Consider the following 24,939-nt stretch of genomic DNA (forward strand, 5'->3'; position numbering starts at 1 on the left):
GGGCACGGAGTCCTGGGGCTGGTCTTTCCTGGACCCTCACCCCAGGGCAAGTGGGATCCCCCCCGAGGAGGGTACAAGGCTGGGGGCTCGGGGAGCAGCAGACGGGCCCAGGAAAGGGTGCTTGGATATAACTCGGAGGGTCTGGCTTTCGGAAGCTTGCCTGATGTTGCAGAAGAAGGAGGGCGGGGAGATGAGGCTGGGGTGAGATTGGGGTGCCGGGGAGTCATGAGGTGTTGGCGGGGAATGTCACAGAGCTCAGCCCTGGGGTGTCCTCAGGGCTACCAGAATCTGTGCAGGGAGAGGAAGGGTCTGTCAGAGATGGGGGTGGGCAGGGCGGGGCCCTGATCCTGGTGCTCCAGCTCTGGAACCTTCCTGGAGGAGGGGTTTAATCAGGCAGATGGCCCTGGGCTGTGAGGTCTTCTGGGAGTGGAGGAGGGGCTCTGTCCATGGGCAGAGGGTCTGGGGCCTTGTCCTCTGAGGCTCATTCTGGGCGTGGATTAGGGCTGGAGTGTGGGGCATCCCCCGACCCCCTGCCCTCCACCCCGGGCAGATAACCTCCCGCAGCCACCTGTTCATCCCCTTGTCTGCTCTGCTGGCCACTTGGCCAGTCGGTGACTGTGTGCTGAGCTGGCCTTCCCGGGCTGGGGACCACCCTGCTGAGGGAACAGGGGACTCAGGGAGGTGGCAGGAGGGAGAGAGAGCCCCTCCCGATTGCATCAGCCTGAGCCTGTTACATAACTGGCGCTGGGCACTGCAAGGGTGCAGGGGTGGCTCTGCCCAGGCAGTCTCCCCGCGGCTCCAGAGGAGGTGGGGGCAGGTGGGGGTGGGCAGGTGTCGACGGACAGCTGTGTCACTACCTCCAGACCCCCCACTTCAGGACGCCTCTGGGGGTCCCCGTGCGTGTTTTCAAGCGGTCTGAAAAATCCCTGCCCCTCCCTGCCAGGGCTAAGAGGGACAAAACGGGACAGGGTCAGCTTGTGCAGCCTTGCCTCGGCCTGGCTCCACTCAAGACCTGGCCCACATCAAACCCAGCCCTGGGCTGGCCCCCCTGCTGCTCTCCCCTGTGTGCCATGGCCCCGGCCAAAGGCCCGGCAGCTATGCCCCCCCTGTGCCAGCCAGGACCACTGAGCTGGCCCTCGGGGGCGGCTGGTACAGTGACCACGAGCAGCAGCTTGAGGTCCTGCCTGGAGTCTGCCTCTCTGCATGCCCGTGTTTGCCCAGCGGGATGGGAAGGGCTCTAGGACTCGGGCCTGCCCTGCTGCCTGTCCCCGCGGACTCCAGGGGCCCCGGCCACCCCAGAGGGGGGCCTTGGGGCAGACGGGTGGCCAGACAGTGGTGCAACCCCCACTTGCCCCTGGTGGGGGGGGTGGTGCATGTGGGAATGGGTCCTGTAGGGCACCGGGGTGGGAGGGGGTCCGCTTGGCCACTGGAGTCACCAGTGCCCTCTAGCCGTACCCACACGACCCTGGGGACTCTGGGGGACTGGGGTCCCAGGCAGGGGGTGAAGGGAGACCCGTGTGGAGGACAGGAGGCCGGATGTGGGTGTGTCCTGGGTGTGCACACGCGTGTCTGAGCATCTGATGTCGAGCAGCTGGTGGGGTCAAACGCCACACCAAGCGGTTCAGGCTTCCTGGGCCTGGTGGGTGCGAGCTGTTTCTATTAACTTATTTCAGTGGGGACGCCCTATCGTCTTTCCCGATGAGAGTCCCTTGGGCACCTTCCTCGGGGTCACGGGGTGGCAGACCCGCCCTGGCTGAGATCCCCTGTCGTGTGTCCCGCCCCAGCCCCCGCACGGCCAGAATCCCGGGGGGCTCTTCTCTTTGCTCCCCTGGCACACTTGGCGGTAGGGGGGCGGGTAGGAGAGCCTGACTGGGGGTGCTCAGGCCCCCGGGCTGGCATGCAGCACCCCTTTTGTGGACTCTGGACACTCCGTGGCTTCCTTCTGGATGTATCTGTACTCTGGGGGGTTCGTTTCTTGTCGCTGTTTGCTCCCAAGAGGACCCTCGCCACTGTCCCCTTCATGGCCCACGTCTGACTCTCCGTCCCCCCAACTGGGGACTCGGGGCTCGCTGCCCTTTTCTCGCTGCTGATCTCCTGGGTGGGAGTGAGGCCCGGGGGCCACACGTCAAGCCCCCTCCTTTTTGGCAGGGGTGGGGATGGAGGGGTGGCATGAAGCTGGAAGCCAGCTGCTTCTTCAAAGATATCCCGCTGCGCACACACCTGTCCTGCTCCCCTCTTGGCCTTTGAAGTTCACGAGGGAGGGAGGGAGGGAGGGAGGGAAGCGTGGCCGCTTGTGGAAAGCCCACGTGTGGCGGATGCAGCATCTCTCTGTGGAATTTCACGTCTTCCTGGGTGCCCAGCCGGAATGTGCTTGGCATCCTGCATGTGTGACTGGGGGTGTGTGCACCGCGTGGGGGTGCGCGTGCCGGTTCGGGCGGGAGACACGATGTGGTCTTCAAGCCTCATCAAGGGAGGGTTCTGGCTTCCTCCTTGTTGGTCTCCCTCCCAACTCCGGACACTTGTTGTGTGGCTTCATGTGGTCCTGGGGTGATGTGACCTGTGCGTCCCCACCATCCAGCATTCACAAGCCTTCTCCTGGCCACACTGTGGGCCTCTGGAGGGCGCAGGTAGGCCCCGACCCTTCCCTGGGGCCAGCTGGAGGGGGTTTGTGATTCTCTGGGGCTGCTTCTGCCCTGGAGGGGGTCGTGTCAATGAGGACTCATGATTAATCACTCGCTTGTGCTCAGAACACTGTTCTATCCTATCGGGGGGGGGGTTCTATCGGGGGGGGGTTCTTTACGGTCCCATTTTACAGTGAGGGGAGGAGAGGTCTGGAGAAGTGGGGACACGGGGCACAGCCTGCCTGAGGCCTGGGACTCCATGCACCAGGTGTGGGATGGTGGCTCTGAGGGTCTTGGGAGGAGCCTGGGGCAGGGGCAAGGTCTGCAGGGAAGGGGTGGGTGCTGGGGAGGCCGGTGGCCGTGACCCGGCAGGTGGGTGCCTGTGGAGCTGCCCGTCTCACTGGGCCCTGCCCCTTCCTCTGCGTCCCTGGGGGCCACCCTGAGGGAAGAGGCGGAGTAACCCTCTCCTACTTCTTTCTCCTCCAGAAGAAGAAGATGGTCTTGGGGGCTTCGATGACTGCTTCCCTGAGGAGCCTGTGGGCCTTCCCAAGAAGAAGAAATCCAAGAAGCTCAAGGAGAACAGGTCCAAAGGGAAACGGAAGAAGAAGGAGGTGCGTGGGTGGGTGGTCCTGCCGGGGTCGGGGTGGCTGGGGGTGGGTCAGGGCCCCAAGGGGGTCTTGGCTGCTCTGCCTGGGCCTGCGGAGAACCTTCCAGGGCGGTGTCCTGAGAGCTGGGTTTGAGTGCGAGGCACCAAAAGCGGTGTGTACAGAGCTTCACAGGCCGGGTCTGAAATGCCCTGTCCTCATAAACGGGATGATCCAGGGTCGTGGTCTGTATGTCCCAGAGCACTGGTGGTTTGGGGCTGCTAGGATGCCGGGATGCAGGGACCGACCCCCATCCTGGCCGCGGCCACTGCCCTCACCCCACAAGACCTGAGGCTCTGTGGACGATGTCCGGGGAGGTGGAATCTAGGATCCTGGGGTCTCGTGCTTCCTGCACATGCCCCCCCACCCCCCCTCAGCTGCTTTCATGGGCAGCAGACCTGGGTGGGAGGCCCGATGCTCTCTGTTCCTTGGTCGCAGGCTTTTAGGTTGAGTCTGCCAGGTCCCCAAGTGCAGATGAAAGACCACCAGAGGTGCCCCAGGCAGGGCTGAATTCTCTCTCTCCCTCCCGGGCACAGGGTGCAGCAGGAACCGCCCCCCCCCCCCCCCCCCCCCCCCCCGCCTCCCTCAACCCCAGGCCAGGAAGGAGGCTGGAGGTGGGCAGTGTCTTTGCAGTGGTGAGGCCGGGGCAGGGCTGGGGGGGTAGTTCGGCGGCTGGAGGGGCGAGGGGCCTTCAGAGCCTGGGAAGGCTGGCGCTTGCCTCCCCCATACCCACTGCCGCTCCCTCGGGTCTCGCCCTCCCTTCTTCCTCTGGACCCACTTTCATATGTTTGCGTTTGTCCAGGCCGGTCTCCGTCTCCCTCCGCTGTTTAGGCCTGAGCTTGGCCTCTGCCTCACCCTCTCTCTCCCTCCCTCTCCCTTCTCTCCACCTCTCCTTCTCCTTCAGCCTCATTTCCCACCCCCCTTCCCACCCCTCACTTCCTCACCCTCTCTCCTTCCTTCTGCTTCTCAAAAGGGGCGGAGGGCCGGGTGGATGGGAGGCCTGTGCATGACGAGCCGCTGCCTGGCAGGCCCCCAAGGTGACCCTTAGGTCATTGCTGCCCCCTCCCCTGTACTCCTGAGAGCCTGGCTCGGCCGGCTGTCAGATCTAGAGTCCAGAGCAGGGTGCAGCAGCCAGAGAGCAGTGTCTTGGCGGCCATGTGCCCCCCACCCATCCACCCGCCTGCCTGGGTCCCCAGGACACGGGGAGGGGGATTTCAGCCTGTGCTCCTCGTCATCTCCAACCTGGTGGCTCCAAGATAAGTCAGTGGGTGGAGGCAGAAGAGGGGCGGCGGATTTTTTTTTTTTTTTTTTGGCCAGGGGTGGGGGGTGGGGACAGGCAGCAAGTCATGGATCCTGATTTACATAAAACAACCGGGCTGCGGCCAGAACCTGAGCATATGTAGATGAAGCTCCTTGTCAGACCCAGCGCAGGAGGGAGAAATGATTTCAACCTGTACTGCAGCGGTTACCATAGCAACCAATTATTCAGTGCTAAATTATAACTGTTTATAACACTCGTGAATGGGAAGGCTCATATTTCATTCTTTCTTTTTCCCTCTCAATCTTGAAGGACCCCAAATTGAGAATGACCAACTCTCTGAATCTTTCCTTTTGAGTGTAAATGCCTCCTTTATCGAGAGATGCGGGGCGTGTGTGTTGTGCGCTGGGCGCTGGGCGCAGAAGGAAGGGAGAGGGAGATGGAAAGCCTGGATAAAAGGCATCCGCAGAGCTGGGGAAGAGGAAGGGCGGGTGGGGATGCCTGCTTGGGGTCCCCGGGGCCTGCATTGGTGGCCTGCTGTGCCCTCAGGGGGCCAGGGGGGTCGGGGCAGGGAGCCCTCCCACTTACCCCCAGCTTCTCACACACACAGCCTGGGCGTGGTGTTTATTAAGGAAGTCAATGGATTCCGATGGGGACTCCGAGTCCACTAAGATTCTTCCACTACCAGGTGTCTCCCCTGTAGTTATGTCTGGGGCTGCCACAGCCCAAAGGACAGCATCAAGGTCAAAGCCCTGACTATGACGGTCATACTGATGTTCGCACATCACTATGGCTTGGGGCTGAGGTTGGCTCCGGGCTTTATTAGGACATTATCGCTCCGTGCCTGTGTCTCTTCCCCTGAACATGGCTTGGCCCAAAACCCCTTCTGTAAGTTCCAAGATACTGAACCCGCTGGTCTACCCCTGGTTCTCGGTCACTCCTTCCTTCTCACCACTGGCTGGTGCTGCTCATGGATCACTCCTTTTTGTATTGTTTTCAGAACCCCTTGCTGCCCTTCCTCTTGCCCGTTTCTCTGCAAGGAAAGATTTTGGGGGAAGAAACAGGAGGCCTGGGTCTTGAAGGGGCCAAACAGCTGGATGCAGAGATAGGCTGTGGATACAGGCTTCTTGTGCCAGTGGGAAACCAGTCTTCAAAGACCTGTCCTGTACCTCCACCCTCAGCCAGCACCCCGCCCCACCCTGGGCAGGCAGGAGGGCCTGGATGACATCGGGGTGCAAGTCGGGGTGGGCCCAGGCGCCATGAACTTCATTTGGTCGGGGGAATAAGGCACGGCCTGGGGAGGATGAAGGAACAGGTGGTGAGTCGGAAGAATTGGGGAACCAGAGCTTTCTTTCTGACAGAACTTTCCCCAGTGCAAGTAGACCGTGGAGGGAGAAGTCTCCCCTCTCCCTGCCACCACTGCTGTCACCCCGGGGGGCGACTAGGGCACTGATGAGTGGCATATGTGCCCTGCCTTAGCACTAACTCATTCCTCAAGGAGGATCTTGGCCCTCCTGCTGTGCCACTTAGCCCTGGAATGGACGCTGGGCCAGCCCTCTGGCAGTGCTCAGCTTGGGGCCTTGCGCCAGGCCTGGCCTCCAGGGCACACACAGACAGCGGAATCTGCTGGAGGTGCTTTCCCCCACTCCCTCCCTCCCTGCCTCCCTCCTGCCTGCTCCCTCAGGACCCCACATTTGGAGCTGCGCTGGCCACTCCTGGACTTGGCAATGCTGGCTTCCCATCAGATGCCCAGGTCCATGCACCCTTGGGTGTTGCCACAACAGCCTCTTCTGTAATTGCCACCCAGCTGCAGACACTGGCTTTGCATTTGGCTTAGCCGGGTCCTCACGTGCAGAAATGAGAAAGGTGAGGCTGGTGATGTCCTCAAGTCTGTCATCTGGCCTGCATCTCTGGCTTCCAAGCAGAGTTGGAGTCATGGGTGCTTGGATCTCTCCCATTTCAAAATGGTTACAGCCCCCTCTCACACCCTCTCCTTTGTTCCTCTTGAATCCCCCTTTCACAGATGATGAAGCTGAGGTCAGGCCGCAGTGACTTGCCTAGTTCTGTGCTAGCGAGGGACAGTGATCCTAGGCATTCTGTGTCCTGCAACCTCCCTAGGGAGCCCCAGGACCCACGGTCAGGCCACTCGGGTCTCACCTGAGTGGGTATTAGTCATGGGTCCACCCCAGGGCAGCTTGGGGACCAGTCCCATGCCCCGCCCCCGGCAGCCCCACAGCCCCACAGCCTCTGTCCGAGGTGCTGAAATCCATGGCAGCCTCCTCCTTCCATCCTTACCTTTGCTGGGGTGAGGGCTGGGGTAGAGCCTGCCTCTCAGGTCTCTGGAAGGGTGGTCTCTTGCAACTGGCTGAACTCTACACCCATGGGGAAAATTGATGTCCCTATCTGACCTCTGCCTCTCCAAAGGACTGTGGCAGAGCTGGGAGCTGTGGTCCCAGGGCTCTGCATTGGCATCTGCCCTGGGAGCACCAGCAGCCAGGACCGGCTTTGCCCCTCGGCCCCGCATGGCGCATGGCGAGTCAGTATTCTGGGAAACACCCAGTTCCGGAAAGGCGCAGAGGCCCTGCTGTCTGGCACCCGCCAGCCAGCAGACTGACTCAGCGGCTTAATGAGCATAAAAGGTTTGGGAGCAGGGATCCCAGTGGGAGAGAGTTGGGAAGTGCAGGGAGCCCGTGGGGGAGTCCTTTCCCAGCTGTATCTTGGGAAGAGCCTTCCTCCTGGGAAAAGACTCTTAGCTCTTTACAGGGTGCCTGGAAGGGGCAGAGATCAGGTTGGGCCCTCCCAAGAGCCTCCAGACAGACCCCTACCCTTGCTCCCCCCGCTTCCCTACTCCCACCTGCTCTCCTTCCTCCTCTCCTTTCTGACCCCCTCCCCACCTTCTCTTAGGCCTCCCCACCCCCACCCCCCGTGCTGTTTCTCAAGCTCATTTTTCACCTCTCCAGTTCTCTCCTCATCTTTTCCGTGCCTCTCTTTGCTCACCTTGAAAACAGTAAACAGCCAGCTCGAAAATGACAAGCCCCGCGCTGGTAATTGGAACGTCAGTGCCCAGCCTCTCCTGCAGACCCAGGCCAGGAGGGGGCTGGGAAGGGCTTTGCCAGTGCACTTGCATCTGGAAAGGCGGAGAGTAAACAGCTTTCTCAGAGTAAACAGCCTTCTCGGAGGGGCAGTGCCTTTCTGGTGGGGATGCTCTGGCTGTAAACGCCCTTATCTCCATATAAATGGGCCATTTTCTGCCTGTACAGACGGGGAAACTAAATCAAGGAAGCCAAGCTTAAGAGCTGCCTAAATTACCTTGTCTCATATCGAGGCGAAACGGCCAGGGTGGGGGTGGTGGAGAAGGTGGGCTCGTGCCATAGCAGCTTCTGGAGAGCCCACGGACAGATGAAACTGGGATGTGCGTGCTACATTAATTACAGGTTTCACCTGACGCACGCAGCTCCATAGGATGCACGCAGCTCCAACAGAGGTTGGGTGCTGGCTCACACCCCTGGCTCTTCACCCGCCCGTTTGCTGGTGCGCTTTGTATTTTGGCTCTGGACATCACGTCCTGTCCAAATTCCTGGATCCAGGCACTCTCACCAAACACTCGTTAAATCCTAAAGTCCAGAGAAACCTGATTCTGATGGACGCAGAGCCTGAGCCCTCACCCCAGGACAGTCCAAGCAGGCTACCCTGGATTCCCCAGGAGGGGAAGTGTGGCTTCACGAGGCCTCGTCTTTCCCTGCACGCTCCACCATTTGCTGTGGCCCCAGCACTGGGGACCAGGCCCTTCCTTGCCCAGTGCTGCCCCGAGCCAGCCTCTCTGGCTGGGCTTTGGTGCTGAGCTGTGGGCAGAGGAACGCTGAATGATCCAGAAAGCAGTACTGCTGCCCGGGACTCTGGATTTTCTTGGGGCCCCTGTTGCCGTCACCACCCCCCTTTCTCTTCCAGGGGAGCAATGACGAGCTGACGGAAAATGAAGAAGATCTGGAAGAGAAGTCGGAGAGTGAGGGCAGTGACTACTCCCCTAATAAGAAGAAGAAAAAGAAACTCAAGGACAAGAAGGAGAAAAAAGCCAAGCGAAAGAGGAAAGATGATGACGAGGATGATAACGATGATGGGTGCCTGAAGGTAACCCCCGGGGCCCGGCTGCAGGGACCTGGGCTCCACCAGGACCCGCCAGCCTGGACGGGGCCGCGGCTTCAAGGCGGTTCTTCTGCCTTCTGGCGCCTGTGCGAAAAGGGCCAGAGCTTCCTCCCCGCTCCCCCGCCCTTCATGGCTGTCGGGGGCGGATGGGTGTGTGGGTGTGCACATGCGCGTGTACGTGTGCCTGCACGTGGAGGTTGGACACAAGCGTGTGAGGAACACCGTGCCCCAAGTCCCGGGGACACATTTGAAGTAAGGATGGCTGACGTTCAGAAGTAGCCTCCTGCTCGGGAATTTTCTGCTCCTCCGCCTGCTGGAGTAGGAGAGCGGTGTTCTCTCTTGAGCTTCCAGTTCGGAGCCTCTCCCTTGGAGCACTCTCGGAAAATAAACCGACAAACGGAGCCTCTGCCAGCAAGAAGCGGCTGGACAGCTCCACTTCGGGCAGGGGGAGCTTTGGCGCTCAGCGTGTGCGCTGGATTTCTGGCCGCCAGGGCATCCCAGAGAGGGTCCCAGTGAGCGCGAGTCAGGGCGGCTGCAGGGGCGGGCCTGCAGCTCTCCCTGGGGGACAGCAGCGTCTCTGTGCGTGTGCGGAATGATGTGAACCAGGCCATGGCCCCTCGGGTCTCCGAGGCCACTGCAGGGCTTCTCGGGGAGGGGAAGGGCGCTGCCCCCCCCCCCCCCCCCCCCCCCCCCCCGCTCTGGGATAGTGGCAGAGGTCAGCGAGAGGCCCCGGACAGAGCACTCTGCTTCCTTTGTTCTCCCCTTAAGGCACCCAGACTCAGTTTGGGCTAGCCATGAGTTTAAAAAAAAAAAAAGTGCCCCATAAATATCAGTGGAGTGGCTGTTGGGTGAGGCAGAAATGGTGGCTGTCAACGGCTCGAGTTAGGAAGCACCGTGGTGTCCCGACACCCAGAGGGATTTCATTAGTCGGCAGGTGTGTTGTGAGTCATCTGTGACTGATAATAGCTGAGGGCTGACAGCTTGAAAGGTGAACTTGTGGGCACGGTCCAGGGTTGTCCCGTAGCCATGTCACCCGCTCATGCCGTTCCGCTTCCTGCTGTGGGAGCAAGGTCAGAGGCGCCTCCAGGGATGGATGCGTGTCGTGGGGGCAGGTCAGCCACGGGAGGGGGTCCCACACGGGAGATTAGGAGGCCGGGAAGCGGGTTCCCCAGCCTCCCTGTTGCACTGTGCTAGAAGGCCTGCTTCTCAGCAGCCGGGACGGAGGGAGGCTGAGCGCACGTCCCGGGGTGGCCGACCGTTGTGGGGGAGACAGCCCAGCTCGGAGGGGCTCAGGCATCGATAGGGCTTGTTGGGTCAGTGCCCAGGAGTTGAGAGGCCAGGGGACTTCCGGCTTGCGGTGTTACCCAGGGCCTGTTTTCACATCTTTCGCCCTTCGTGGGGTCAGCGCCAGGCTCAGGCCACACACACCCTTGTGGCTGAGAATGAATGTCTCTGCAGCTCAGGGCTTCCTGGCCACCCCGGCCCCCTCTGGTAGCGGGGGGCGCAGGCCTGCGTCCTAGATCGTTGTCCACACAGGAGACCCAGTGGCGCCCTGGACTGGACTCCCGCCTGGGCCGGTGACTGTGGCCTGCCAGCTCTCACCGCCAGGATCAGAACTGCTGTCTGAGCCTGGCTCTAGGGCCCGAGCTCACGGCCAGCACCTCCACCCCCCAGCCGACCCCCGCAGGCCCGGGTTAGGCCAGAGATCAGACCCCTGGGCTGGCTGTCTTGAGGCCGCACTGTGTGCCCTTAGGGAATCACACACCTTGGGTCTCCGTGCCCCATCTGGAAAGTGAAGCAGTGGCCAAGGGACCCTCTCCCGCGTCTGCCTTCAGCTGGGCCATTTGTCCCGTGCCCCTACCCTGGCCAGGGCACACCTTCCTGGCCCTGGAAGCAAGAGAGCAGTGGTCTGTTGTTTCATGGCGTCCATGTGTGACTCTACTAGGCGACGTCCTGAGGCGGCCTCCTTTCTTCCCGACATGCCTCAGGCAGCCCTTCAGCCCTGCTCCCTTCTCAGGGACACCTGTCCCCTTAAAACCCACCTTCAGGCTGCTGTTCCCTCCCAGTGCCCAAATTTCCAGAACATATTCCTCCCAGAGAGTGAGTTCTGTTACTGTTCCTGCCTTGGGTGTGCATGTAGCCTCCCCCAACCCCCGCCTCTCCCACTAAACCCCCAGGCTTGACCCCACACCCCCTCATGAGCTGGTGCCTGAGCGCTTCCCTCTGATCAAGGGGCAGGCGGGCTGGGGGTCGGGGGTGGGTAGGAAGGCTGTGGGTAGACACTCCTGGGACGGGGCCCCAGGGGTGGGGGTACGGGTTAGAAGGACCCTGCTCTGACCCCACCTCTGGCCTGGGTGTCCCTAGGAGCCCAAGTCCTCGGGGCAGCTCATGGCCGAGTGGGGCCTGGACGATGTGGAGTACCTGTTCTCAGAGGCCGACTACCACACACTGACCAACTACAAGGCCTTCAGTCAGTTCCTCAGGTGGGCGCGCTGCCGGCTGCCGTGGCCGGGCATCCATGGGAATGACAAGTTGGAGGACAGAGCCCCAGGCCCCTGGGGTGCTGGGTGCTTTCAGGCCGATGCCAACCCCGGGCAGAGCCATTTTACCCGGTGGTCCCACCTTCCCCTGCTTGCCCGGAGCTCCAGGATGGCGGTCCCGGTCAATCCCGAGGGCCATAGACCTCATGGGCTCTCTCAGCTCTGGAAGAACGGGGGCTGGGCACCCAGTGGCTCACTGCGGGCTCGTCCCTTTGGTCTCTCGAGTCATACAGGGTCTGGGAACCTCATTAGAAGATGGCCGACTACATAGACAGGGAATCAGGAATGTCTGGGGCTGGACTGCTGTCGAAAGCTTTGTCCTCTTCCCTGCTTCCTGCCCAGTTTCTCAGCCTGGAACTCGAGGCTTCTTATCCCAGGCTCGGGAGAGGAAGGGCTGCCTGGGTCTCGTGGGGGGTCTCATCCCCTCCGTGGTGGCGCCCTCACCTGCCTGCCTTTCACCCCACACAGGCCGCTCATTGCCAAGAAGAACCCGAAGATCCCCATGTCCAAAATGATGACCGTCCTGGGTGCCAAGTGGCGGGAATTCAGCGCCAACAACCCTTTCAAGGGCAGCTCGGCAGCGGCTGCCGCGGCAGCAGTGGCCGCGGCCGTGGAGACAGTCACCATCGCCCCTCCGCTGGCTGTCAGCCCCCAGCAGGCACCCCAGCCTGTACCTATCCGCAAGGCCAAGACCAAGGAGGGCAAGGGTAAGGCTGTGGGTGGATGGGCACCCGGCCCTGCTGGCAGAGTCCTACCCCAGACCCCATAGCCTCGGGCAGGTGGGACAGGTGGGGCAGTCTTCTTCAAGGACCCAGGGCCGTGGTTGACCTTGGACCCACTCGCCCTTTCTCTGCTGTACTGTGGCATTATAGCTTCTACCTGCCTCCCTTTCGGGGCTGGGGTGAAGCAGAGGGGATAGTGTGCTTGGAGCTTTGGGACTTTTGCACTGGCACCCTCCGACATGGTATGGAGGTAGGGAGAGGGCAGGTCCGCGCTGCTGGAAGTGGGGGGGCTCTTGAGTTCTCATTTTCAGGGAGAAGGGGTCCCAAGGTTAGCCCGTTGACCCCTCTTGTCTGAGCACCCAGCCCTCAGGGTAATGCATGTGCATAGGTGTGGTTGTGGTCAGGACTGGCTGCTCTGGGAGACCTGGAAGGAGGTCCAGATACAAAATCAGACTCAGTGCTGGGTGTCTGGGTCTCTCTGGGGGAGAATAGGGACAGCAGAAGCTCTCTGTGACTTCAAGTCCTGGGGGAGGGACCTCCCCTAGGTGGAGGATTTCTGGCCCCATTGGGGTAGAGACCCACATCTCCCCAGGGCTCTCAAAGATGCGGTCACTAGCAGCTCAGCCTTTCTGGGTACTCGGGACTTTGGTGGGCAGCTAAGGGGGCTCTGGGGCCCACTGTTTCAGCCCTAAGGAGCTTTGGTTTCTGGAATGATGTACCCCTTTTCCAGGTCTCTGCAGGGGCCTGGTGGGCAGAGTGACATGGGGTTTAGAGCCTGCTTCTGCTCTCCTCCCTCACTGTCCTCCATCCTGGGCCTCCCCAGCCTGCCTTACCTTCTCATTTCCTCTTGGGCTCCAGCCACTGAGCTATTCCCTGAGCTGCCCATTCAGAGCCTGAAAAATTGAAATAGATTTTCCGTGGCGCCACGGAGGTTACAGCTGGGCTCCTAGTCCCATCTCAGTTGTGTGATGGAGCTGGAGGAGGGTCCAGGTCAAGGCCACCTGCTGCCAAGGGCTCCATCTTCCCTGCTCAGCCGGTGGGAGAGGCTGCTGGGGTGGGGGGGCGGTCATGACTCCCAGGTGGCTAATTGTCCTGTGGCCAGTTCCATAAAAATAGCCTCAACCCTGCTGGCCACCAGGGAGCTAGTGTTTCCTGGGGGTGATTGGCAGAGGCGGGGCAGTCCTGAGTGGTGCCAGTGTTGGCCGGGCCTGGGGACAATCTGGAGGCTGGCGGCTGGGGAAAGGGCTTCCTGCCCAGCATGTGCCTCCAGGGCCCAGGTATGGACCACAGGTGGGTGGGTGTGCCCTCAGTGGCCCTGCTAACTGTGGGGGCCCATGGCTTCACTGGGGACAGACAGCTCCTTCCTGGGGAGAGGGGACAGGACAAGGCTGTTCCCATGATGGCCGGCATTTCTACTACTCATGGAACAGGGGCCGTGGTGGCCGGAGCAGAGACCGGGTCGGGTCCTCCTTGCTGTGTCACTTTACACAAGGACCTCACCGCTCTGAGTCCCCTGCCTTCTCATCTGGAAAGGGATGGCGGCCGAACCATCCTTCCCTTATGGAGCCCCTGGGAGGGCTGACCCAAGTCATGGCTGGGGGTGAGTGAGCCGCCGCGGCTCTGGGTTATTGGGTTATCTGCGGTCACCCTTCAGGGCCAGGAGTGAGGAAGAAGATCAAAGCCTCCAAGGACTCGAAGAAAAAGGGCAAAGGGAGAAAGGTAGCCGGGCTCAAGTTCCGCTTTGGAGGGATCAGCAACAAGAGGAAGAAAGGCTCCTCGGTGAGCGTGTGCGTGAGACAAGGTGGACTGGAATGTGTGTGTGTGAGCGGGAGTGTGGGTTTGGGAGCAGGAGCGTGCGAGTGTGTAAGCGTGTGAATGTGTGAGGGTGGGCCGGGATGGGTGGGTGTGAGGCATCGAGACCGCATGTACTTGGCCGCGTGTGTGGGTGTGTGAGCAGCCTTCAGATGCACTCTGCACGAGTGTGAGCGTGCTCGTGTGCTTGTGCGCCACGAAGGCAGGGGGACTGGAATGCAGGGCTGTCAGTCCACTCTCCTGAGTCAGGACTCTGGGACGGAGAGCGCCCCGCTGAGCTGGGGGCTCACTTCCGGCTCTGCTCCATCTGGGTAGCAGGTGGGAGCATCAGCTGGCCCTTAAGAGTCCTGACGGGGCCTGCGAAGCCAGCTCTGCTGGGAGGCTGGACCCCAGGAAGGTGGCATGTAGGCAGGATCAGGTGGGCCGGAGCTCTGACCCTTCCTTGCCCTTCCGGGGCCAGCTCTGGCACCCGGTTCAGACTGACCATAAGTCTCCACCGGAGCCTCTGGCCCTCCCTTCTCTGGGAGGAGGGCATTCACACTCTCCCCTACCCCCGCAGCGCACCTGTTTCCCTCACCTTGCCCCACCTCTGTAGAGGGGCAGAGTTGGAAGCCATTTCTCTGTCCCTTGGTAGAGGCAAGTGACAGGTCTTGAGTTTAGCTGCTCTAAGAGGGGAGCACGGGGCAGCAGGTGTGGCCCAGCCCAGAGCTGGTGGTCCAGCTCAGCTCAGCAAGTATCTGTGGTGGGACTTTCTCCGGAGGTGTTCACAGTCTGGAGGGTGTTTGGGAGATATAGTGGGAGAGAGCCAAAGACAGGCAGATGATACAGGCCAGACCTGGCACACAGGCTGTGCAACAGGTCCAATTAAGGAGGGATCTGGGAAGGCTCCTTGGAGGAGGTGTCCTTACTTAGGGCTTTCCCTTGAGGGATGTATAGGAGTTTGGCAGCGTGGAGAGCAGGGCTCAGGGAGGGTGGTGGGACATCGGGCTGGCCTGGTGGGTGGGGCCTTGGGGTTCCTAGCCAGAGGGAGATGAGACGAACCACAGAGCACGCTGTGCCTCTGGAGCCTCCACCATGCCCCGCACCACCTCGTCCTCTGCCCGGGCCAGTGAGACCCTCAGGATGAGCCCCCAGGGCAGGCTGTGGGCTCACAGGGCCCTCCCCCACCCCCGCAGAGCGAGGAAGATGAGCGGGAGGAGTCGGACTTCGACAGCGCCAGCATCCACAGCTCCTCCGTGCGCTCCGAGGGCTCGGCAGCCCTGGGGAAGAAAAGCAAGAGGCGGCGCAAGAAGAGGAGGAGTAGGACTTCCTGGGGCTCCTGGTGGAAGGGGGTGCAGAGCCCCCCTTGGCTGGCAGGGGGGGGCATCCTCCTGTCTAGGCCTTTGCCGGCCTCAGCCAGACGGTTCGCCTGTGCTCCCTCGCCCACTTGGTCTCTATGGTCAGGAGAGGGGTCCCGTCCCAGTGAGGCTAAGCTAGGGACTTCTGAGCCACTCGGGGCATTTGCACTAGCAGAGGGGACGCCGGAGAAGGCAGTGCTTCCTAACCTCCTGCACATGCACCCCTTCAGTCACCCACCCATCCGTCCGTCACCTTCAGTTATCCCCTTAGGCCTGGTCCCCACCCATGCCCCCTCCCTTTATCCGTCCTCCGCCCACCTCTCCACCCCTTTCTTCCACATTTGTACACTCCGCCTGTCCGTCCACCATCCATTCATCCATCTGTTAAACACCTACTGTGTACCGGTCCAGTCTGGGGTGGAGATTGGTTGGGCACTGGGAGTGGGCACCAGGCCCTCCACTACCGCCTCTGCCCCTCCCCAGTTGACGATGGTGATGGCTATGAGACGGACCACCAGGACTACTGTGAGGTGTGCCAGCAGGGCGGGGAGATCATCCTGTGCGACACCTGCCCGCGGGCCTACCACCTAGTCTGCCTCGACCCAGAGCTGGAGAAGGCTCCGGAGGGCAAGTGGAGCTGTCCTCACTGTGTAAGCCTTTGGCAGAGGCCCCGGGGGCAGGGGCGCGGGGAGGTGCAGAGTGTGGAGGGGCGCGCGCGGGAGGGAGGAGGGAGGCGCACCCTGCCGGAAGGGGGGCCTGGCCCGAGGTGCCTCGACGCGGATTGTCCCTCCAGGAAAAGGAGGGGATCCAGTGGGAGCCGAAGGACGACGAGGACGACGAGGAGGAGGGCGGCTGCGAGGAGGAGGAGGACGACCACATGGAGTTCTGCCGCGTGTGCAAAGACGGCGGCGAACTGCTCTGCTGCGACGCCTGCCCGTCCTCCTACCACCTGCATTGCCTCAACCCGCCGCTGCCCGAGATCCCAAACGGTGAATGGCTCTGCCCGCGCTGTACTGTGAGTGTTACGCCCGCCCCGCCCCGCGCCGCCCCGCGCCGCCCCGCCCCGCCAGCCAAGCCCCACCCCCTGATCTGGCCCCTCCCCGACCAAGCCCCGCCCCGGCCAGGTCCCTCCCCCCCGGCCAGGCCCTGCCCACGAAGGCCCCTCGTCCACGGGCCCAGGCCACGCCTACCCACAAGCCCTGCCTGCGGCGCTCCAGGCCACGCCCCGCCGGCGGATCCCCGTCCACCAAAGGCTCCGCCTCTGTTGGGCCAGGCCACGCCCGCCCAGTATAGCCACGTCCGCGGAGGACCCCCCCCCCCTCACCCAGCTCTGCTGGCGCAGGCCCGGCCCACCTAGGCCGGCCCCGCGATGCCACAGGCCTACTAGCCAAGGCCCCGCCCCCTCCAGGTCCGCCCAGCCGGCCACCATCCCGTGCTCGAGTCCCCGCCCACCACGGGTACCCCCACCCACCCACCTCCGAGGCCCGCCCACCGCCTTTTCCCACCGGAAACCCGAGCCCTTCTGAAGAAACAAGTGGTGTCCATGACCTACCATCACCCTACCATCTGTCCGTTGTGCACCCCTCTACCGCGTACCGAGTTTTCCAGTACAGGCCTTTTGTTATTCCCAGTTTTAGATGACAAAACTGAGGCTCAGGGAGGTAAAGTGACTTGTCTAAGGCCAAACAACAGAACTGAGCGCTCAGACCCTGCCAGGACTCAGGGCTGGGGGTGATGAGAGGGCAGGAGGCAGGGAGAGAAGAGCGCCTCCCGCCCCGCCCCCAGTCGCTTTGTGCATTTGAAGGCCCCCCTGCTCTGAGTGGTCCCCCAGGCCCACCCCCAGTGCTGGATTCTCCACCCTCCGGATCCTGGGCTGTGCTGTGGCCAGCCCCAGTTACCCTGTGTGCATCTGGGCTTCTGGTGTGTGCGTGCGTGCGTGGGCGTGAGTGTGCACAGACTCATGTTGCCTAGCTCGTGTGTGCACAGCATGTGCCCTGAGGACAGGGCAGCATTGTGGGGTCAAGGTGGTGCCTACTTGGGGGTCACTGCAACTTGTTGGAGAGAGCCTTGTGACGGCCTGATGTCACTGGAGCCTCAGGGTGGGGCCCTGTGGCTAAGCCCTGAACTTGGGGACCCTCCTCTGTCCACAGTGTCCCCCACTGAAGGGCAAAGTCCAGCGGATCCTGCACTGGAGGTGGACGGAGCCCCCGGCTCCCTTCATGGTGGGGCTGCCGGGGCCCGACGTGGAGCCCGGTGTCCCCCCACCGAAGCCCCTGGAGGGCATTCCGGAGAGGGAGTTCTTTGTCAAGTGGGCTGGACTCTCCTACTGGCACTGCTCCTGGGTGAAAGAGTTACAGGTGAGCGCCCCCGGGCAGGTGTGGCTGTGCTGGGGCGCCGCTCCTGAGGGCGCTGGCCGGCACCCCGAGCGAGCGAGGCACGCCGCTGGGAGTCCGGGAGCGGGAGGCTGCACGTGGGGGCCGTCCTGCCTGGGACCCAGGCTGGGGGAGCTGGGTTGGGGACCTGGGGGGGCCGTGGCCCATCTCCCTCCCATAACCTCTGCCCCTGTGTCAGCAGCTGGAGCTGTACCACACGGTGATGTATCGCAACTACCAAAGAAAGAACGACATGGATGAGCCGCCGCCCTTTGACTACGGCTCTGGCGACGAGGACGGCAAAAGCGAGAAGAGGAAGAACAAGGACCCCCTCTATGCCAAGATGGAGGAGCGCTTCTACCGCTACGGCATCAAGCCCGAGTGGATGATGATCCACCGTATCCTGAACCACAGGTGTGTGCCCGGGGGGGTGTGGCCCCGGGTCTCACTGAAGGGGTGCCCGCAGGGCCGGGACACGTGGCTCCTTCACCCTGTGGAACGACACAGGACTGCACGCGGGTGCGGAGGGGGCAGGAGGAAGGGGTGGAGGGCCCCCACTGGCAGCGATTCGACCGCCCAGCTGGAGGGGCTGTCGTGTGCTCGCCGGTCTGTGTGCGCGCACGCGTTCTGGCTCACCTGTGCGCACGTGTCCCACTCACGGTGGGAGCACGGTTCCAAAGTCTTACAGATAAAGGGGCAACTTGACCAGCCCGTGACGCTTGCATGGAGTGGGACCGTCATTGGGTCAGGATGCTTGTGCTCCTGGGCTTCTGCCAGAGCTAGTGCTTGGTACCTGGGGTAGGGTCCTGGGGACCGAGGTGGCCTGAGTGTGGGGGCGTATACACGCGTGATCTTCCTTTATAACAGCAGCTAACACAGCTGAGCGCCATCTACCCGAGAGACAGGCGTTTTATTTCTCTCTCTCTGTTATGGATGTGAGTAGGCACAGCAAGGTTAAGTTACTTGCCCGAAGTCACACAGCCTAGAGGGGGTGGAGCTGGGATTTGAACCTGATGAGTTTTGACGGGAGGGCTTGCTGTCTTGGCCACTATTCCAACCTCTGTTGAATGGTCTGGAAATCCCCCAGGGACAGTGATCGGAGGCTGCAGAAATTTGGACAAAGAGATCAGGGCGGGAAGCCTGTGGACCCCCTGAGTTTGGCTTTGGTTTGCAGAGCCAGTGGGAGCTCTTGTGAGTCCTGAGCTCAGGTGCTTGAGAACTGGCAGTGGCCGACAGGTGGGCGCAGGGTGGGGGTCAAAGCCTTGCTCTTGCCTCCCTGCGTCCACCTGATGGGCTCTGCCCTGGAGGGGCTTAGGGCCCAGCCAACCACAGGCGTCCTGAGAAGCGGGAGTTGGGTACTGCAGAGGTTAGGAACCAGAGCCAGACCCAGATTCTAATCCTGGCTCCCCATTTTCTGGGCTGTGTGCCCCGTGTTTCTCATGTGAAGTAGGATCTGGAGATTACCCCGCAGGGCTGTTGTGAGGGCCGGACGAGCATGCCGGGGCTGCGAGTGCAGCCTTCAGTGAGAGGGGGAAGCCCTGCCTGGAGAAGCCGCCCGCCTCTTCCCATCCCCAGCCCTCACTGAGAACAGCTCTTAAAGAGGGGGTTAGTTACTATGCGAACCTGAGCCCCCCACTGAACTGACCCACGGTTTTTTGCCTTTATTAAATTGCATTTTATTCATTTATTTTTTAAAGTTTATTTACTTATTTTGAGGGGAAGAGGGGCAGAGAGAGGGGGAGAGAGAGAATCCCAAGCAGACGCGGGGCTCGATCCCATGACCTTGAGATCATGAACCAAGCCGAAATGAAGTCGGTCGCTCAACCGACTGAGCCACCCAGGCGCCCCTTAAATTGCATTTTAAAAGCATAAATGACAATCTTGCCCCCCTGTCTCCAAGGCAGGGCTGATGACTTTTCCCCACATTTATTACCCCACGCCTGAGTAACAGCTAATTATATATTTTCAAAAATATCAGTTTCCATGGTGTCCGGGGACTGGACTTTCTCTTAATGGTTCCCAGGCTAGTTGCAGCCACAGCCTTTTTGGGGGGCTGAGACTCCCCCACCCCGCTGCACTCCCCAAGCCTGGCTGCCCGCTCAGCTCAGTTGGGTGGCAGGCCTCTAGGACCCTCCCAGCAGCCGGAGTCAAGCTGGTGTAAGGTGCTTCCCTGGCACAGCCCTTCTGTGCTGCTGGCTTGGTCACCAGGTCCCTGCGTCCCCAGGGGTCTTCGGAAGAGGTCATCCCACTTGCACCCGCGGGAATCAGCCCTTGTTTACTTTGCAGAGATGGGACCAGGATGGGCATGGCTCTGGTCCTTTGACGTTTTTTTTTTTAAGTTAGAAAACAAAGGCCTGTGGTCAGGGGAGAGGACTGCCCAACTCAGAAATGCCGAATTCCGGTGTCCACACCCCCGGCCCGGATGGGATTCGTCACTGTGACGGGAGGATGGAAATGTGGCTGGCTCTTTGCTCCTCCGTGAGCGTGCCCTCCCACCTCTCCCTCTCTGGCTCTGCCACTCAGCCCGCGCCCTCCTCCCTGTCACCAGCCGTGTGGCCTCAGGCAAGCCGCTTCACCTCTCTGGAGTCACAGCCCTGGTGCTCTGCCCTCCCTGCTGGGCCCAGGATGTCAGGGGACTGCGGGCGCGGGCGCGGCGGGGTCTGCATCCTGAGAGAGCCCTCCTGGACTCTCCCGAGGCCACGGGCCCGGTGGCCCGCCCCTCCCCCACCACCTGTGTGCTGTGTTGCAGCTTCGACAAGAAGGGGGACGTGCACTACCTGATCAAGTGGAAAGACCTGCCCTATGACCAGTGCACCTGGGAGATCGACGACATCGACATCCCCTATTACGACAACCTGAAGCAGGCCTACTGGGGTCACAGGTGGGCTGGCCGCCGGGCTGTCCCCGCCCGGGCTGTGGCCTCCGGCGGGCTGGAGCTTTGCCCACCGGCACCCCCCTCTTCCGCAGGGAGCTGATGCTGGGTGAGGATGCCAGGCTGCCCAAGAGGCTGGTCAAGAAGGGCAAGAAGCCAAAGGAGGATAAACAGAAGCCGCCAGACACACCCATCGTGGATGTGAGCAGGGAGGCGGGTGACGGGTGGGGTTGCCAAGGCCCGCCACCCCGGGCGTGGCCACAGAGGATGGCCCGTCCTGCAGAGGCGGGACAAGGTGATCAAGACCCAGGACCGCCCAGGTCCCCCAGCCTGTGCAGTCCCCCCCCCCCCCCCCCCCCCCCCCGGGACAGAGACTGCTTCCTGTGAGATTTGCACTGTGGGTTATCTGTGCACAACTGGGGGGGAGTGGGGGGCAAATAGTCCCTGCTCAGCACACAAATTTACATTACTTTAGGTGAGCTAATTCCAAGCATTTAAGTCAACTTTAAGCTGACATGGTAATTATACACCTTTCTTTTTTTTTTTTTTAATTTTTGGGACAGAGAGAGACAGAGCATGAACGGGGGAGGGGCAGAGAGAGAGGGAGACACAGAATCGGAAACAGGCTCCAGGCTCTGAGCCATCAGCCCAGAGCCCGACGCGGGGCTCGAACTCACGGACCGCGAGATCGTGACCTGGCTGAAGTCGGACGCTTAACCGACTGCGCCACCCAGGCGCCCCACCTTTCTTACCTGTTCAGGGAGAGGAGACCCCCAACTTGCCCCACCCCCAGCTTTGAGCCCATCAGGGAGGGGAAGGGTGGACCTTTATTCCTTTAGCAAAACTTCCCTGGGGTGTCTGCCAGCTGCTGGCCCTGTGGGAACAAGGACTCTGGCCCCATTTCAAAAAGTGCCCATCTCCCAGGGGCCTGTGGCGTGAACACACAGAACATAGGGGTTCGACCTGGGACGGTGGGATGCCAGGGAAAGGCAAACGGGCCTGGTCCATCTGGAGGACTTCATGGGGGAGGCGGCTCTGAGCTGTAGGATAAAGGAGACAGAGGGTGATGTTTAGGATCGAGTGGATGGAGCACCTCAGGCACGCACCAAACACATGTTGACTGAGTGCCCACCGCAGCCCAGGCACTATGTGGGGCTCAGAGGAAGCAATGGTGTACAGGAGGAGTGTGGCGACCACAACCTGGGCTCAAAGTCAGAGAATCCAGCCATCAGGAAACTGCCCCGATAGCAGAAGTACAGGGCTGCTGCAGGAGGACAGGGGAACACCTGAGCCAGAGTGGGAGTCAGGGAGGGCTTCTTGAAGGAAGAGGCGTTCCAGCCAAAACATGAAGGATAAATAAGTTAGCAGGGATGAGAGAGTGGGGAGGGTATTCCAGGCAGAAGGAATGGTGTGTGCAAAGGCCCTGGGGTGGGCTCCGGTGCCCAGGATTCAGGGTGTATCTGAACCTCTGCCTCCCCTGCAGCCCACGGTCAAGTTTGACAAGCAGCCTTGGTACATTGACTCCACGGGTGGCACACTGCACCCGTACCAGCTGGAGGGCCTCAACTGGCTGCGCTTCTCCTGGGCCCAGGGCACGGACACCATCCTGGCCGACGAGATGGGCCTGGGCAAGACTGTGCAGACCATCGTCTTCCTCTACTCCCTGTACAAGGAGGTGCGCGGGCCGGGGCAGGGGCCCGGGAGCGGTGGCCGGTGCTGGCCGGGGTGGGGTGGGCAGCCTCACTGCTTCTGTCTCCCTCCGTCCCCAGGGGCACTCCAAGGGGCCCTACCTGGTCAGCGCGCCCCTGTCCACCATCATCAACTGGGAGCGGGAGTTTGAGATGTGGGCGCCCGACTTCTACGTGGTCACCTACACGGGGGACAAGGAGAGCCGCTCCGTGATCCGGGAGAACGAGTTTTCTTTCGAGGACAACGCCATTCGGAGCGGAAAGAAGGTGTTCCGCATGAAGGTGAGTGCCCCTCATCCGCGGGGAGGACCCCGGAGAGGCTCCGGGTCTGTCGCTGGGGCCGCAGGGGCCCTGCGTTCTGGCGGGGGTCCCTCAGCTCCTTTGGAGGCCTGTGGCCAGCAAAGGGCTTCTCTGCAGGCAGAGTTACCCGCGTCTTGCGGCTGCTGTCACAAAGCACCACAAGCCGGGCGGCTGACAACAGACTTACTTTCTCCTGGTTCCGGAGGCTCGGAATCTGGGGTCGAGGTGTCAGCAGGGCCACGTGCCTCTGAGGGCACCGGGGGAGGGTCCTTCCTGCCTCCTCTGGCTTCTGGCGGCTGTTGGCGTTCCTTGGCTCACAGCTTGGCTCACAACTAATCACACCTGCAAAGACCCTAGTTCCTGGAAGGGCCACATTCCGAGGTGCTGGGTGGACACGGATTTTGGGGGGAACACAATTCCCCCGAGTACACCAGCTGGGCGACCTCTCTGTGCCTCAGATTCTTCTCAGCAGAATGAGCTCACGGACCCCGCAGGGTCATGGAGGGGCGACCGAGTGAGCCAGGCAGGGTCTGTCCCACTTGATTGTGCCCACGGGTCACCAGGGCTCTTGCTGAAGGGCAGGTTCTGATCCAGCAGCTCTGGGGTGGGGCCTGAGACTCCGCATTTCTGACGAAGTCCCAGGAGGTGTGGGTGCCTCTGGTCCCCAGACTCCCCCAGAGCACTCAGAACAGTGCCTGGTGCATGGGAGGCCCTCAACGAATCTCAGCACTTACGCTGGGGGCTGGGGCTCCCCTCCCAGGATCCTGCGGGGGGGGTTCTTACCCCAGCTTGCTGCAGCATCTTGGAGCCTCTGTGGCCCCAGGGGATGCCCAGTAACTATTTGCTGAATGAGGGGATGACTCAGATGATGGACCTGTGGGCCAATTAGTCACAGAAAACTTCTCCTGAGCTCACACTGGGGTCCTGTGCCGTGCTGGGCACTCTGTAGACTCACCTCCTTTACTTTAGTTTTTAAAATCGTGGGGGGCGCCTGGCTGGCTCAGTTGGTTAAGCGTCCGACTCTTGATCTCAGCTCGGGTCTTGATCTCAGGGTTGTGAGTTTAAGCCCCACATTGGGCTCCATGCCGGGCACGGAGCCTGCTTAAAACAAATTGTGCTAAAATACACAGACATAAAATTTACCGTTGTGACCATTTTGAAGCGTGCGGTTCAGGGGCACCGAGTACCCTCCACCATCGGGCAGCCATCCCCCATTATTCGTCTCCAGAACTTTCTCCTCTTGCAGAACCAAAACTCGGTCCCCATCAAGCAGTAACTCCGCCAGCCCCTGGCACCCGCCCCGTGATTACCGATCAGTGCCTCATTTGAGTAGAATGGCACAGTGTATGCTTTTTTGTGACTGGCTTATCTCACTTAGCAAAGTGCCCTCAATCTCACCCTTGTCGTAACATGGGTCAGAATGTTCTCCCTTCTTCTTCTTCTTCTTTTTTTTAGTGTTTATTTATTTATTTTGAGACAGAGAGAGAGAGAGAGAGAGAGAGCGCGTGTGCGGGAGCAGGGGAGGGGCAGAGAGAGAGAGGGAGAGAATCCCAAGCAGGCTCTGCACTGTCAGCGAAGAGCCCAATTCGGGGCTTAATTCCATGAACTGTGAGATCATGGTCGGAGGCAAGATCAAGGGTCGGACACTAAAGTGACTGAGCCACCCAGGCACCCCCGGAGTGTCCTCTCTTCTTAGACCGAATAGCACTCCATTGGCGAACTGCATTTCCTTTTTCATTCACCCATCCAGACCCTTGGGTGGTTTCCACCTTTTGGCTCTTGTGAAAATGCTATGAACATGGATGTGCTGACATTTACTCCGAGTCCCTGCTTCCCTTCTGTTGGGCCTTTGGGTCTGTATCCAGAAGCGGAATACTTGGATCCTGTAGTGATCCCATGTGCGTTTAATTATTTTAAGGGACGGCTTTTGCCCTCTGGATTCTCATGGCGTTCCTCACGCAGACAGGATCTCTCCTTTTTTTTTTTTTTTTTTTTACCAAAGGGGATACTGAGGCTCAGGAGGCTAATTAGCTTGACTTGGGTCTAGCTGGAAAGGGTAGGGCCGGGTGCAAACCCAGGGGCCACCTGCAGGCAGAGCCCGTGCAATGAGACGCCCCTCTGCCCCTCTCTGGCCCCTTCACAAGGGACGTCGGTCGCTGGGAGATCCGGGCTTGGATTGGCCAGGACTGGCTACCTCCTTTGCGGGGCCCAGTGGAGACTGAAGACGCAGGGCCCCTGGTTCAAATGCAAGAAACAGCGTTTTCCTTTTTTTAGTAGTCTCTCTCTCGACCTCTGGGTGGTGGTTTTTTTTAAAAAAAATTTTTTTTTCAACGTTTATTTATTTTTGGGACAGAGAGAGACAGAGCATGAACGGGGGAGGGGCAGAGAGAGAGGGAGACACAGAATCGGAAACAGGCTCCAGGCTCCGAGCCATCAGCCCAGAGCCTGACGCGGGGCTCGAACTCACGGACCGCGAGATCGTGACCTGGCTGAAGTCGGACGTTTAACCGACTGCGCCACCCAGGTGTCCCTGGGTGGTGGTTTTTATTGGCTATTTAATGTCCTGTTTCCTCAGCACAGGGCTACTCTCAGGGTGAATGTCCCCCATGCCCGGGCCTGGCCCCCACAAG

At 61.0% G+C, this 24,939-nt stretch overlaps 1 protein-coding gene across 1 annotated transcript in view; it reads left to right on the forward strand.

Annotated features, from left to right (window-relative positions):
• Nucleotides 1-24,939, forward strand: part of CHD5 (chromodomain helicase DNA binding protein 5) — a 70,546-nt gene that overhangs the window by 6,618 nt on the left and 38,989 nt on the right. The window contains exons 2-15 of the mRNA XM_047873226.1: nt 3,108-3,232; nt 8,472-8,651; nt 11,031-11,149; nt 11,675-11,913; nt 13,583-13,707; nt 14,916-15,039; nt 15,561-15,727; nt 15,871-16,092; nt 17,228-17,434; nt 17,652-17,863; nt 20,199-20,330; nt 20,417-20,522; nt 21,805-21,996; nt 22,091-22,291. Of these exons, the coding sequence (XP_047729182.1) occupies nt 3,108-3,232; nt 8,472-8,651; nt 11,031-11,149; nt 11,675-11,913; nt 13,583-13,707; nt 14,916-15,039; nt 15,561-15,727; nt 15,871-16,092; nt 17,228-17,434; nt 17,652-17,863; nt 20,199-20,330; nt 20,417-20,522; nt 21,805-21,996; nt 22,091-22,291 (2,351 nt within the window). The remainder of the gene's footprint in view (nt 1-3,107; nt 3,233-8,471; nt 8,652-11,030; nt 11,150-11,674; nt 11,914-13,582; nt 13,708-14,915; nt 15,040-15,560; nt 15,728-15,870; nt 16,093-17,227; nt 17,435-17,651; nt 17,864-20,198; nt 20,331-20,416; nt 20,523-21,804; nt 21,997-22,090; nt 22,292-24,939) is intronic.

The sequence above is a fragment of the Prionailurus viverrinus genome, chromosome C1 (genome assembly GCF_022837055.1).
Source record: "Prionailurus viverrinus isolate Anna chromosome C1, UM_Priviv_1.0, whole genome shotgun sequence".
Lineage (NCBI taxonomy): Eukaryota > Metazoa > Chordata > Mammalia > Carnivora > Felidae > Prionailurus > Prionailurus viverrinus.